We start from the raw sequence: 15874 nt of genomic DNA, 5'->3' as shown, positions 1-15874 counted from the left end.
ATAAGGTAAAATAAAATATACTGCAGTGTGCAGGGCTAATAAAAGTTATATTTTTTGTAGGTTAAAAACCCCCATAAAATTAGAAAAACATTTCATATAATTTTTGTGACTAGTTGAAGACAATTAAGCAACTGCTACTACAATACATCAGAAAAATCCTAATGATAGTTGATATTTGTTTTTAAGTGTGAGGTTTAATAGATGAACTAATACTTACAAATCTTTCACTTGCACTGCTTGTGTAGGATTATCCTTCGTCAACAGTAAGTTTATAAGACCGGCATAAGTTTCACTATTGAACACAACGTTTTGCTTTTTTGCTTTCAGGAAAATATTAAATGCATCTATGAAGGAAAAAAACAACAAAAAATGAGATGACATTATTCTGAAATGGCAAAAAAGGAGGGGGAAAAGCCCTAAAACAAAGCCCGAAACCCCCATATTTCTGCTTCTTTTAATACTCACTCACTATACCACTCTACAGAGACACACACACTGACCAAGCAAGCAGATGTTGTCACTCTTCTAATCTTTAAAAAACAAAGTGACAGTTATGAAAACTACTACTTAATCCCAATGGATGGTACCAGAAAGGGCTTCGTTTTAAAATTATTTTTCATACTAGCTCTCTAAAGTCAATAAATTATTTTCATGCCAATAAAAACGAAAAAGAGCTCTTCTGAATTTGTTTATCAAAAGATGATCCCAGTTTCCAGTTTCAAAATAAATTGCAAAATGTGTGTTAAAGTCCAAATAAACCAGGGGTATAATTTAGATTGAGGGGAGCAAAAGATTCACTTTAAAGCGCTCCTGAATCTGTAAGTGGGTGGTTCCTGCGGTTAAGACTCCAACACAACAGCATTACAGTGAGTATAGCCTGTAATGCTAAAATTAGGAGATCAAATTATTTGGCTACGACAGGACTTATACAAAAACATACAATTTTCAAATATACAGATATCTAACAAGTAAACTAAGCAACATTTGTTTGACTGATTAACAGTTTTATTTCACTTGTTCACAATAACTGTCAGTGAATGAAAAGATGTTACCAAAAGAGAAGTAACTACACTTTTCAGTCACTTACTTTTCTGAAATAAAATTGCCTGGCTATAAACATCCAACTGAAACTACAATCCACACTCTGGTGTGTATAAACACATCACAATAAAGATGGGGCATAACTGAACTATCACATAAGAACTTTTATGGATATAAAGCTCCATGTAAAGAAATACAGAACACACAAATAGGAATGAACATGATATTAACGCTCAGAAGAACATTCTGAGCTACTCTGGAGGTTTCTAAACAAGCAGACATTATGCTTGTGTTTACATTACAAGTTAGGGGAGTTTGAATTAGCCCTTCAATTAAACTGCAGTGACAATATCAAAAACTTAGTTAACTTTCCAGTTAAATTGAGAGAAAACAAGAGAAAAAGGTTATGATCTTAATATTTGTATATTCACTAAGAAAAGATAGGATCTATCATTCAGTACATAATGCATATATTTTCCTTTTAATAGAGCTTAGAAGATATGATGTACTGCAACTATTGGCTACATCCCAACAAGCATATATAATAGCTCACTACTTTGCTGAATGAAAATACACAGTAAGTACAATTTGAATATTTAAGGTAACAAAATAATCTAGAAAAGCTTACTAGTGGTTTTCTAAAACTGTAGTCTTGAATTCAATTTTCAAAGTATTCATATTTTGCCAAGCATTCAATTCTGAGATATACACAAAAGTAACTCAAACCTCTGCAGAATTAACAGAATGAAACCAACTAGATAAATGTAAATTGTATATTGAAACTAGAAGAGGGGACTTCCCTGGTGGCACAGTGGTTAACAATCCGCCTGCCAAGGCAGGGGACATGGGTTCGAGCCCTGTTCCAGGAAGATCCCACATGCCACAGAGCAACTAAGCCTGTGCACCACTACTGAGCCTGCGCTCTAGAGCCCACGAGCCACAACTACTGAAGCCCGCGTGCCTAGAGCCCATGCTCTGCAACAAGAGAAGCCACTGCAATGAGAAGCCTGTGCACCGCGACGAAGAGTAGCCCCCGCTCGCAGCAAATAAAGCCAGCGCGCAGCAATGAAGACCCAACACAGCCAAAAAAAAAAATTAAATAAATTTATTTTTAAAAAAATTAAAAAAAAACTAGAATAGGGGTATATCTTTACATTTATAATATACACTGCATTACATTTAGTTAGCTGGTTAAAATGCTTTTACTTAAATAAAAACAACAATTAAAAAAAGGCAATATATGGAGCTTTGGAATCTTTAAACAGGAAGTATACACTAACCTTACATTCATTTCAATCAAATCAAAATTCCATTAGAATATTTAAATAGTATTGATAATAATGAACTTTATATTTAGGTTTAAGAGATACATGGTGAAAGACTCAAGGATATATAGACTGAATATGCAACAAAGGAAAATGACTCAGAAAGAATAAAGTTACTCTGCAGTATTAAGAAAGCTTAAGAGCTTAGCTTAATTCCTCCTTCAGACACTTTATGTCAGTGTCACAAAATTTCTAGTTAAGAAATTAAAGGGTTCAGACTTCCCTGGTGGCGCAGTGGTTAAGAATCTGCCTGCCAATGCAGGGGACACGGGTTCGATCCCTGGTCCAGGAAGACCCCATATGCCACAGAGCAACTAAGCCCGTGTGCCACAACTACTGAGCCTGCGCTCTAGAGCTGGCGAGCCACAACTACTGAGCCCACGTGCCACAACTACTGAAGCTCACACACCTAGAGCCCGTGCTCTGCAACAAGAGAAGCCACCGCAACGAGAAGCCCGCGCGCCACAACGAAGAGTAGCCCCCGCTTGCCCCAACTAGAGAAAAGCCAGTGCACACCAGAGAAGACCCAACACAGCCAAAAATAAATAAATAAATTAAATTAAATTAAAAATACAATATTAAAAAAAAGAAATTAAAAGGTTCTATAAATTTCTAAATTGATAACTTTCTACTGAAGGGAGCTCAAAACTGTCAATACTAAAATGAAAAGAAAATCTGCTGCATAATGGTTAAATTATCATAAAGCATACTTGAAAATGTACACAAAAACTGGAGGAGTTAAAGGTAACGTAGCATTCTATGAAGAAAAATTAACAAAAATGAAGGAAACAAAAGTAATATTATGATCTGGGGAGAGTACAACGAAGTCTAAATGAAAACATCTAGAATGTGATAGGCAAGCTTGTATCAGAGGGCTCAAGATGGTCAAAGAAATTTTAAAGTAGTCACAATAGAGGTAGGCATACCTTCAGGTAAGTTTACCGCTGAAGAAAGGGAAGAAACACAAGAAACAGGGCTCATGTCCTGCCTTCAACCTCGAGATACTGCTTAACACACACTAGTATGATGGTTAATGCCCTAATCATTTTTTGCTTTCATGTAAAAATATGTAACAAATACACTTGCCAAAAAATTAATGATAATGCTATTTTCAAAGTGTAATTTTTGAAAAATGCACTATTTTAGTTTTTATTATGAAAAATTTCAAATGTACAGAAAAATATAAAGAATAGTATAATAACCCCCTCCACGTACCCATCACCTACACCTAATAATTAACATTTTGCCAGATTTGTTTAACCATTTTTTTATGGCTTAAGTACTTTAAAATAAATTACAGAAATCTTGATTTTTTCCCCATTTCTCAATACTTCATTATAGATCTCAAAATTTGAGGACGAAATTCCTATAAATCATAATGCTGTTATCGTATCTAATAAAATGAGTGACTCCTTAATGACCCACTACTCAGTCGATATTTAAACTTTCCCAATTGTCCCAAAATGTCTTTGTTAACTTAAAAAATGAAAGAAAATAATTAATATATACAATTTAAGTTCCATCTCTACCCGAGATCACTAATGATTTGTTGGGCTTAGATCCCATGTTGCTATCAGAAAGAAGACCCCAGTGTACACGTTTACCTTTGTCTTTCTTCCTGTGGCAGGCATTCAATAGCTCTTTCTGGAGACTAACTTCTACAGGTGAGGGTGATGAAGTCAGGGAATGTTTTTCATCCTCATACCACAACTTAAAAATAAAATTATTCAATTAAACAAAAAGTGGTAAACACAACAGTGACCTTTTCAGTGTAAAGCTGGGATAATCTATAACCTAAAGTTATAGACAAACAACAAAATCTGTTATGCTTACAGTTAAAAACAAATTACCTCAGGTACGTCAAATGGAACCTCTTGGTTACTGTTCCTAAGGATTTCCGCTAATAACCTTAATGTCCTTCCACGAGGAATAATATTTTCTTCTTGCATTTTATTCCAGACAGCATCAGCTCTTTGCCAGTCACCATTCACTTCTGTAAAAATAAGCAGAAATTAATGAACGTACTCAATAGAATTCATGACAATATTCAGAACTATTTTTATTTGATGCTGAAGGAAGTATTCCAAACATTGCCTCCAGGGAAAGGACCAGGGTGATTGTGGACCAAAGGTAAGAAGACTTCTTTCTGTATACCTTTTTGTATCTTTTGAATTTTAAACCACAGAAATTACTTACCTATTAAAAAATAGAAAAAAAAATCCACACTTTATTAAGAACTTTGAAAATCATGTTGATACAAAGTTTACCTTTTTAAAGTAACTGAGAAATTGCCCACTGTTAAAATCAAAATCAGAAACAGGTAACAATTCAACTATGACCAGTAGACTTTGGAAAGACGATGGGATACAGTACACAGCTGAAGGTCTAAAATGATTGAAAGTGTGCAAATGTATGATTTTTGTCAAAAGTGACAAATCAACAAACCTTTTTCCCTTAGTTAAGTAGGGAGAACTCTGTCTCTTCTGTCAACTTGAAGAATTTCTATGTCAGTGTGTAATAGACTTCTGATAATGCCCTCAGACTAAGTAAGATCACAGGAAGTTTACTGGAAAGAAATAGGCAGCTTCCTTCATAATGAAATATCTAGTTCCTTCTATGTGGTAACCTAGTCTTCACAAATAGCAAAGACTTAAGAATCAAGAATTTATTTTTAAACATTCTAACGGGTTTTGAAAAAAGAAAAGATCAAGCCATTTCTGCTTGTGAAAAACTAGAGCAAAATATGAAAAATGTCTTATGACACTAAATTCAATATACCTATTAGGCACAAAGAAGTATTGTTTTAAATGTGGCCTTTTAAAAGAAATTTGCTAATATGAATAAGGAATATCTTAATGGTGTATGGTCAGCTCCAGGAAGAGGGTGTGTTTCAGGACACAAATGTTCCAGAAAACATGAGTAAATTTGTTTCTCAAAAATACCAAAATACTAAAACACATGGAATTTTCCTAGATTTCCCTCCCACCCTAAAACTGAAAAGCTAAGCTTTTTGATAACTGACTCCTGGAAGTAAAAAACTCAAAGAACAAAAACAAAACACATTCACACTCCATCAGAAACCTGCAATAAAGAAAAAGATAACAAGCAGAGAATTTCCCAGGGGTCATACAAAGACTGCAGCCCAAACTTTCATAAGGAATATGCTGAAAGGTGGCCCAAACAGTAGAAATTAACCTAAAGTTCAGAGTGATTTTATACATACTTTGACAATAAAAATCAGCCTAATATAAAACCCTTATTAAATTTACAATCAATTTTCAAAGCAAGACTCTCATAAGATAATTATGCTTTTCCTTCATTAAAATGTTCTCATGTAATGTAAAATTCAAGAGTAATTTTTCAAGTATGTTAATGTATAAAACTTTATACATAAAGGTTATCAAATACACTTTAGTTTATTTGATTAAATAAATTAAAAACAAAAACCCAAGCCCCCAAATCTTTAATTCTGTAGAAGGGGAAAGGGGCCACTTTTGTTCTGTGCCAAAGAGTACTATGGACTGTGGGGGACACAGGGAAGATTTCCAAGCGCTGGGAACAGCCCTGCTAAGGTGTTTTTTAAAGAGATTAATTTTTAAGCTAACATAACTATTATGTTATGTGAAGAGGTGGATGAGGTACAACTCTGCCTTCAGACTGAAAGAACTCTGGGAAGGTAATTCTTTTTAAAAAAGCACAAACTATACGAAAAGCTTCTACTTTGGGAGGACAAGATATAAGAGATGCACCTATTCAAATGGACTAGCAGCTTGTAACAAGAAAATTTTTTCAAAATACAGGTGAGAACTAGACAGTGCATACAGCATAAAACAACTGAGATATAGACACTTTTTTTTTTTTGGAAAAAAAAATCTTGGAAATGTACCTGGATCACAGAATACATAACAAAAATTTGAGGCAATCAAACTAGTCAGTGCCAAAATCTGCAGCCATGCTCTCATGAAGGCACAGAAGGGCCATGCCTTTCCTTCATAGTATCCCTCTGGGGCTTAAATTCCTTCAACCAAGACAACAACAATCATACTTGTTATCTGAAGAATCAAACAGCCACAAACCTGGGCTGTGACCAGGGAATGGACACTCCCTCAATAATTCCATCACTTTCCTGGAACTCACCGTGTCCTCTTTAAAGAATAAGAGCGCTGACTAGTAAATGATTTGAGAACTCTTAAGCTATAAAACCAAAGATTTTTGACACTATCAGTGAATTTTACAGGAACAGACATAGTTATGGGGCTTCATTTATGGCTAGCTGACCAGTGTGTAACAACAGCTGGCACTTCACATGGGGTTTCTATGGTATTTAAACTAAGAGATGAAGATTTCTAGAGATCAGGATTTTAATTACAAAGCTGATAAATTTTTACATATTACTGATAGGATGGGGCAATTTCTAAATTCCCATGTGTCAATCACCTGATAATGGTCTCTAAATATCATTCCCCTCTAAAATAAGGACTCCAGGTTTGGAACAGGAATTATGCCACGTACGCCTAGATGGTCTTGTTTGGCCTGAAAATAAGGACCTATCAAAGACTAATGGGGTTATAACCCAGCAATCCCACTACTCAGCATATACCCTGAGAAAACCATAATTCAAAAAGAGTCATGTACCACAATGTTCATTGCAGCTCTATTTACAATAGCCAGGACATGGAAGCAACCTATGTGTCCATCGACAGATGAATGGATAAAGAAGATGGGGCACATATATACAATGGAATATTACTCAGCCATAAAAAGAAACGAAATGGAGTTATTTATAGTGAGGTGGATGGACCTAGAGTCGGTCATACAGAGTGAAGTAAATCAGAAAGAGAAAAACAAATACTGCATGCTAACAGATATATATGGAATCTAGAAAAAAAAAAAAAGGTTCTGAAGAACCTAGGGGCAGGGCAGGAATAAAGACGCAGGCGTAGAGAATGGACTTGAGGAGATGGGGAGGGGGAAGGGTAAGCTGGGACAAAGTGAGAGAGTGGCAGTGACATATATACACTACCAGATGTAAAATAGATAGCTAGTGGGAAGCAGCTGCATTGCACAGGGAGATCAGCTCTGTGCTTTGTGACCACCTAGAAGGGTTGGGATAGGGAGGGTGGGAGGGAGACGCAAGAGGGAGGGGATATGGGGATATATGTATACGTATAGCTGATTCACTTTGTTATACAGCTAACACAACAAAGTAAAGCAATTATACTCCAATAAAGATGTTAAAAAAAATTTTTTTTTTAAAAAGGTATTTCGGGCTTCCCTGGTGGCGCAGTGGTTGAGAGTCCGCCTGCCGATGCAGGGGACACGGGTTCATGCCCTGGTCCGGGAAGATCCCACATGCCGCGGAGCAGCTGGGCCCGTAAGCCATGGCCGCTGAGCCTGTGTGTCAGGGGCCTGTGCTCCGCAACGGGAGAGGCCACAACAGTGAGAGGCCCGCCTACCGCAAAAAAAAAAAAAAAAAAAAAAAAAAAAAAGGTATTTCAGGAAAAAGAAAAACAACAAACTAACGGGGTGTGTCAAATGACACAGGAGCTGATGCGACGGGGTTCCCAGTGGCCAAAGATGGGACAATTTGAGCACCCAAAAGAATAATGGCTGCGACAAACTGAAACACAAATATACAAAAAAAAATTAATAAACTCATTAAAAAAATTTTAATTATCAACTTAAGAGGTTCCAGGGACACCAGCACTTGAAGCTGGTAATTAAAGGGAGAAAAGGCAGGGCTTCTCAGTAGCGCAGTGGTTGAGAATCCGCCTGCCAATGCAGGTGACACGGGTTCGAGACCTGGTCCAGGAAGATCCCACGTGCCACTGAGCAACTAAGCCCGTGCGCCACAACTACTGAGCCCGCACTCTAGAGAGCCCGTGCGCCTAGAGTCCGTGCTCCACAACAAGAGGAGCCACTGCAATGAGAAGCCCACACACTGCAACGAAGAGTAGCCCCCGCTCGCCACAACTAGAGAAAAGCCCGCGCGCAGCAAAGACCCAACACAGCCATTAATAAATAAATTAATTAAAAGAAAAAAGAGGAGAAAAAGTATATATCTTTTCCTGTGAATTTATTTCATAATAATTTTTAAAAAGCCACAGAACACAGAGCATGAAACATGTAGAGCATTAAACAATCAAAATAATAGGTGTATATGTAAAAAAATACATGGATAGAAATGTAGAGAGAATTAATTGGAAGGATGGACACTTACAAGTGAACTCTAAGGTGCGGACGCACAATGACATTTCCAAATTTTGCTCTGTACACTACTGTACTGCTTGAATCTTCAGTAATTTAGAATATATTCATGTTGTATTTGTGTAATACTGGAGGGGGGGAAAAGACCACACAGTGTGAAAAGAAATGTCAGTGGTCATAAGTACCTGAAGAAAATAGCACATAAATAACTTCTTAGGATAAATGCTCAGGTTTTAAATGTTGGGGTTTTAAAAACAGATTCAAAGAATTTTTATTACAAAATTATGAATGTAAGACAGCTTTAGTTTTGGCTACAGTACTGTATGTATACAAAGAATAAACTATCTTTACTTTGTATATGTAAAGAAACTGAAGTGTTTCAAATACAAGAAAATGGTTAAGAAGGTGAAAATACTGTCATTTAGAAATAAAATATTCCTTATAGTATTGTCATTTAGAAATAATAGTACATATGCAGGTGAGGGAGTTGTTTCATTCATGTAATGTTTAGGAACTAATTTTACAAGACTATCACAATGAAAGGTCAAAATGTATTAGAAAGGATAGAACTGAAGTTTGAATTACGGCTGATTCTTGTAACAGACCACCTATGAACATCATATATGGAACAAGTAGAAAATGAAAACAGGTTTAGGTCAGCTAGTATTTAAAGGGATGAAAAGAGTTACATTTGCTATTCCTTAATCTAGATTATAGTCATATGGATGCTGCTGTCATAAACCATGGAGCAATGTATCTTTGTCTTGTACATGTTTCTGTAGTATGTTGTAATTCACAACAAAATAAGTGTGTATACCTGTGTGAAAGGTACTGTTTTAAAATAAACAAGCAAAACTGCTCTTTAACAAATAAACCCAAATAATTAAATGAACTCCTTTCAAGGGTGAAAATTACATCATGAAAAAGAATGAGCTCATAAAAAATTCCAATAGGTGAAACAAATCATTTTCTCAGAAATCCACAATCTAAAACATGGATTTTTTTTCATGTGTTACAGGGCCACATTTCATATGTCATTCCATACTGTATGTTCCTTTTCAAATAAATTGAGTCCACAGTGCTTTATTTAACATATTTAAGTAGTGGTCCAAGTCAGAGGGCAACACAGAGGGGGCCAGGTCTCAGGAGGAGAAACCTTGCTTTTTCTTCAGAAAGGGAAGGATCAGGGTTATCACAACCACATTATTGATTTATAGCAGTATAGAAGTTGGGAAGTAAACAAACTGGGTTAAAAAGTATACTTCCCTATAATGATTCCTCCAGCTTCCAGTTCTATGAGAGGCCACCCTCATGTTACCTCAGCCTCAGAGGCTCCTCAGCTAAGGAGAGGAGAGCGCCTCAGACTACTGGCTCAAATACAGAGCTGGAAGCGGGGTGTCCATCAGAACAGATAGAGGGGATTAAAGAAAAGAAAAGGGTAATAAACCTCAGAGTTTATTTATAAGAGTTCCTGCTTATCCCTAAAGGAAATTTTAAGATGAACTTCAAAGTTGTTTTTTCTTTTCTTTCTTTTTAAAAAAGCAACAGCAAAAGGTCATCTGCAGAGGAGAAGGAAGTCCGTAAGGCTGGCTGCCTCTCATCCTTCCCTGGACTACCGCTGTACCTCATGCATCCTTACAGCTGTTCTTTCACCCCAAGGTATTCTCAGTGTTGGTTCAGGTCTAACTCTTCCGAAGAGCACTACCTTTCTATCTGCAGTGCCTACCTCAACGGCTAGCACAGTAAGGGCTTCAGAGTATTTCTGAACAAAAGTTTATACAGTCTTCTTATGGGGATGATTTTAAAGGCTTAGATTCATCTGGACATATAAGTTTAGTATTTTTTTTTTAGTTTGCATAAAATTAGAATTTAAGCAAGAAACAGTTCTTCAAAAGTAAGAAAAAGCAGGGGAAGGAGGGAGAATCAGCACTCAAATACAGGTTATAATCCACTAATTAAGGACTAAATACCTAAAACCTAAGTTTTTAAATTCTATACATTCAACAACAACCTGAGCATTGTGTGCCAGAATCTGATCATATTCAAGCCAAAGTTTTAAGAATTACGTTGTGGTATGTCAATGCAACCAACAAATGAAATGTAAATTTTACAGCAAGTCTTATTTTACATACACCATCAAGATGTAAGACAAAGCTTCCAATGACAATAAACACAAGTTCAAAAAGACAAATAAAATCACCTTATTCATTGCTGTCTGTGTTTGGTGAAGGAAAACTTCCCAAAAGAAAAAGAGAAGAAGAAATCTAGATCAAATATCTATGAAGAAAAAGAAGGAAGGAAAGGAAGGAAGAAAGGTCACTGACTATTCTAAGTATTGTTCCTCTCTACCCAAATACCCTAAGAGACCGCACAGTCCTAGAGTACTGTTTGACAATAGAGGTCAAACGTTTCAGAAAAGTTCATCACTTTTAACCCTTAGTAAAAACACAAATTCAGCCTACGGAAACAATTAAGGGTGTTAACAAAGATTAGATGCAAAGATGACTAATGCAGTGTTATTTTATAATATGGAAAACTGAAATCTATTCACTTGTCTAGCAGTAGGAGACTGGCTAAGTAAATTCTAGTATATCTGTTCAATGTAGCCATTTGTAGGTGAAAAAATGCAGAAAAACATTTTTAATATAGAACTGAGTCAAAACTATATTATAATACAATCACATTTTAAAAAGTAATTGTTCAGCAATGAGTTTGTACATCAATGTGCATTTTTCTGGAAAAAGATCTATATACATGAACATGTCAATGATTACCTATTCATAGAAGTGACTAATAAATCTACTAAAGAAATTAAAAGAAAACAAAGAATAGTCTCTCAAAAACTCCTATTAAATTCTGTGGCTCTGATGAAGATTTTTCTCACCTTCTCATTATTGCAGCAAGAATGTCAGAAATTATGAAGATTGTAGGGTATCTAGTGATACAATATAACATTTTGTGAGAAAATTCAATCTGGCCTCTACGTGAGCCTCTGTTTAAGACTCCACATTTGACAACCCCTGGAGCTTCCTCACAGCCTGATATTCTTTTCTGGCCACTGCCTTCCATAGAACAAATGTCTCAAAATGAAAACACGAGGAATAGTCAGCTTACTTACTGTATAGTTTTAGCAGACTGTAGTAGAGCTGGTCTCTATCACACTCAAATAGCTTCTGTGTCAGCTCCACTAATTTTTCTAGAGTTTCAACCTTGAAAATAAGATTAACAGATGGATCTAGATTGTGTAAAGGACATTTTATAGCTGACAAATCACAGTTGAATAATCCTTCAAATTAACTTTACCCAAAGGGCAGATTAACTTCACTTCAAAAGTTAAAGGACTGAGCACAACTTCGTAAATGTACTTAATGCCACTAAACTGTACACTTAAAAATAGCTAAAATGATAAACTTGATGTTATATGTATTTTATCATAATTTTTTTTAAATGTTAAGTTAAAGGGCTAAAGGACACTTTGGAGTCAATAACATACATGAATAATTATCTAGTCGAGGGAACCTCCACAAAGGAGCATTCTGTAGAATTCAAAGATATTTAGGGTGGAGGACTCAGTGAGTATATCTATATTTGTTCATAGGAATATTCCTCTACCCAAACTTTAAACTCCTCTTTCCCTGTGGCTTTTTCTTGGCAGGATGTGAACAGATATCTGTGCTGGAGTCGAGGTAAAGTAGAAACTCCAATGGGCTCCCATCAAGTGACTCCTCTGGTCACTAACGACTGAAGCAGATTTAAATTGCCAAAGAAACATTAGCTGGCTCAAACCAACAAGTAGAATGAAGCAAGCTAAAATCTTCAGAGCCCAAGTTAAAATTTTTAGGGATTCCACTGGACCTCAGAAACCAGAATTAAGCTATTGCTTATTTGGAAAACAACCAAGATAAGCAATGCTGCATCACCTGAACTCCCCAAATGCTCACAGGACATGTAGGACACTTGCTTTCTACTCACAGTTTTAGGTGAGTGAGACCAGAAATTAAACACAAACCTGATTACTTGCAATACATCTATCACAAAACCACTGAAGTCTTGTAGGCCGAGCTCTAATGCCTGGAGTCTGTAAAATAAAATAATCATACAGCACACAGGTAAGGCTTTAGCTAAATGTTAAGTTTCCCTCAAAGACAAATAGTTTTCCTTCTAATGACCCTGCTTCCTCCCTGACAAATGTATATACTAAAAGAAACCTATAACTTAATCCCACAGTTATCAAAGACCTTTAGGATTAGAACAACCTATACTTAACCAGTGTCTAGAAGATTCGGGTTATTTCAAAACGTTACTTTGTAGGTCAATTTTCATTCCATAAATCTTTAATTATTAAAAATGGCTAAGCTTTCTGTAGCTCAAAAAGAAACCTTGAAACGATGGACTAAAAAACTCCAAAATATGTCAAATTACACACACACACACACACACACACACACACACACACACACACCCCTTCAGAGATCCCAATAGATTCAGGAAGCAAAAACTATTAATATGTTATGTTGACTTATTAACAATTGTCACAATGATAAAACCAATGGCTTTTAAAGAAACATGCTTTGTAAAAATCAGTGATAAAAGTACTGATTACCACACATTTGCCTAGTATCTAAAACTAAACGTTTAAAGAGCTAAGTACTAAAAACAAGCTAAGTACTTAAAATTATTTCATAGTCTTAGTTTATTTCAGTAATTGAGATGTGTGTTATAGCCTCAATTAGGAATTACTAAGGTTTAGTCAATAACTCTGGCTTCAAAACAATTACTTTACAATTCTGGATACTGAAATAAAAGACAAACCACTTCACATATAATTCCAAGGATCTGTCACTCTACTTCCAGTATTTTCATCATCTGTAATAGGGCTTCCCTATTAAAGACTACATTTCCCAGCATTATGATAAGAAAACAACATACTCATTACCCTGGTTGCTCCAGTCCAGAGGACGTACATTTACTGCTTTCTCCACTCAGTTTTGTGGACGACACCAGGCAACCCTCACATCTGATCCCTTATTTATAAGTCCTCATTAATTTTTTTTTTTTTTTTGTGGAACGCGGGCCTCTCACTGTTGTGGCCTCTCCCGTTGCGGAGCATGGGCTCCGGACGCGCAGGCTCAGCGGCCATGGCTCACGGGCCCAGCCGCTCCGCGGCATGTGGGATCTTCCCGGACTGGAGCACGAACCCGTGTCCCCTGCATCGGCAGGCGGACTCTCAACCACTGTGCCACCAGGGAAGCCCCCTCATTACTTTTTATTTCTTAAAAATAGTATTGTAGGGACTTGCCTGGTGGTGCAGTGGTTAAGAATCCACCTGCTAATGCACAGGACATAGGTTTGAGCCCTGGTCCGGGAAGATCCCACATGCCGCGGAGCAACTAGGCCCGTGCACCACAACTACTGAGGCTGCGCTCTAGAGCCTGCACACCACAACTACTGAGCCCATGTGCTATAACTACTGAAGCCCATGCACCTAGAGCCCGTGCTCCGCAACAAGAGAAGCCACCGCAATGAGAAGCCCGCGCACCACAACGAAGAATAGCCCCCACTCGCTGCAACTAGAGAAAGCTTGTGCACAGCAACGAAGACCCAATGCAGTCAAAAATAAGTTAAATAAATAAATAAATAAAAATAGTATTGTACAATGTTAAATTAAAAACTGACACAAGAACTAACATCTCAGAGCTTTGGTAGAATGACAGAAAAATTGGTACAGAAGAAGTTGTATAAGTGTTCTCATTCTAACTGTGCAAGTACCCACATTTTGCGATACACGAAATAAATGTTGAATAAATTAACTGTTGATATATATTCTCAAACACCATTAATATTTACATTTGTGCACAATTTCTACTCAAGGATTTTCTCACATTATCTGTTTTGTTTCACATGCATTACATTGAAAATGAAGCCAACATCAAATGTATACAAAAAGCCCTTGAAAAAATACTAGATAATCCTCTTTAGAACATGGCAAAATGCAAGAGCTACATTCACTTATAACTTTCAATATTATGTCTCATCCAAATGCCAATGATCTGACTAGCACAACTTTTATGGCAAACTCTTCCTTTTTGTGGCTGATTAATCTGCCTGTCACTGGCAGGACAACTGACTTATACGGCAGTTGTGTGCTTCATTTTGAAATTGAGAACTGTTTTCAAAAATAAATCTCAATCATCAAAACAACATCTAGGTCAGATTAACTAAATCTCCTAGGCTTCTGTAATAGTCTACATTTCTGGCTTATCTCTTAACATCTTATTGAATTTTAAACATTGCAAATTTAAAGTAAAAATGAAAAATGTAATAAAACATGCAGAAGAATAGAATTTTGATTGGGATGCTAAATGTAACTTATCCAAAACCAGTTACTGCTTAATTAAAACAATGAACTCAACTCTTAATTTTTCCTGTTTTTGTTACATACAATCTATTTAATAGACAGTGAGGATAAAGTAATTACTGTAATTAAAAAAAAAAAAAAGGGACTTCCCTGATGGCGCAGTGGTTAAGAATCCACCTGCCAATGGAGGGGACATGTGTTTGATGCCTGATCCGGGAAGATGCCACATGCCACGGAGCGACTAAGCCCATGCGCCACAACTACTGAAGCCCGTGTGCCCTAGAGCCCGTGCGCCGCAACTCCTGAGCCCATGCGCCTAGAGCCCGTGCTCTGCAACAAGAGAAGCCACCGCAATGAGAAGCCTGCAATGAAGAGTAGCCACCACTTGCCACAGCTAGAGAAAGCCCGCACGCAGCAACGAAGACCCAATGCAAGCAAAAATACAAACAACTTCCCAAAACCAAAATACAGCATGTTTGTTTCCACCTGGGTTACTGTGCTTCAAAACACTCTTTGTGCAGTTCCAATTCAGTACTAGGTACTTGTATAAGAAAAAAAGTAATCCAAAATAAAAAAATAATTTTCATTTATTTCATTATATTACCTTGATGTAAATTTGTTATAATAGGCTTCAACGTACACTAGTGAAAATAGGTATCAAGTAATTATTACCTTTAAAGTGAAAACAGATGAAGATTCTTCTACTTCAAACTCTATCTCAAAGGCAATCATTTTAAATTTAACTAAAATAGTGATTTTTACCTGCTCTGAGTTTTCTTACCATTACTGCTAGAAATGGAAAATAGAAAACAAACAACTACTCTGGCTTCATGTCCTTTAGCTGGAGTAGTAGGCGGAAAATCAAGTGCATGAGGTGTATGGGACAAACAAAAACAGCAAGAACGCAACTACTTATCCCCATAGCCAGGAGAGCAAGGAGAAA

At 36.6% G+C, this 15874-nt stretch overlaps 1 protein-coding gene across 3 annotated transcripts in view; it reads right to left on the bottom strand.

The window, feature by feature from the left end:
- Window positions 1-15874, bottom strand: part of LRPPRC (leucine rich pentatricopeptide repeat containing) — a 104034-nt gene that overhangs the window by 20048 nt on the left and 68112 nt on the right. For all 3 annotated transcript variants that reach the window (XM_089922357.1, XM_022573946.3, XM_089922358.1), the window contains exons 26-30: window positions 12583-12651; window positions 11692-11782; window positions 4217-4359; window positions 3971-4076; window positions 218-344 (exon numbers count right to left, since the gene is read on the bottom strand). In XM_089922357.1, the coding sequence (XP_089778483.1) occupies window positions 218-344; window positions 3971-4076; window positions 4217-4359; window positions 11692-11782; window positions 12583-12651 (536 nt within the window). The remainder of the gene's footprint in view (window positions 1-217; window positions 345-3970; window positions 4077-4216; window positions 4360-11691; window positions 11783-12582; window positions 12652-15874) is intronic.

Source organism: Delphinapterus leucas, chromosome 13 (genome assembly GCF_059928025.1).
Source record: "Delphinapterus leucas isolate spDelLeu-1000000601 "Yukka" chromosome 13, BTC_Dleu_Yukka2, whole genome shotgun sequence".
NCBI lineage: Eukaryota > Metazoa > Chordata > Mammalia > Artiodactyla > Monodontidae > Delphinapterus > Delphinapterus leucas.
This window is presented reverse-complemented; position numbering and strand designations above follow the sequence as displayed.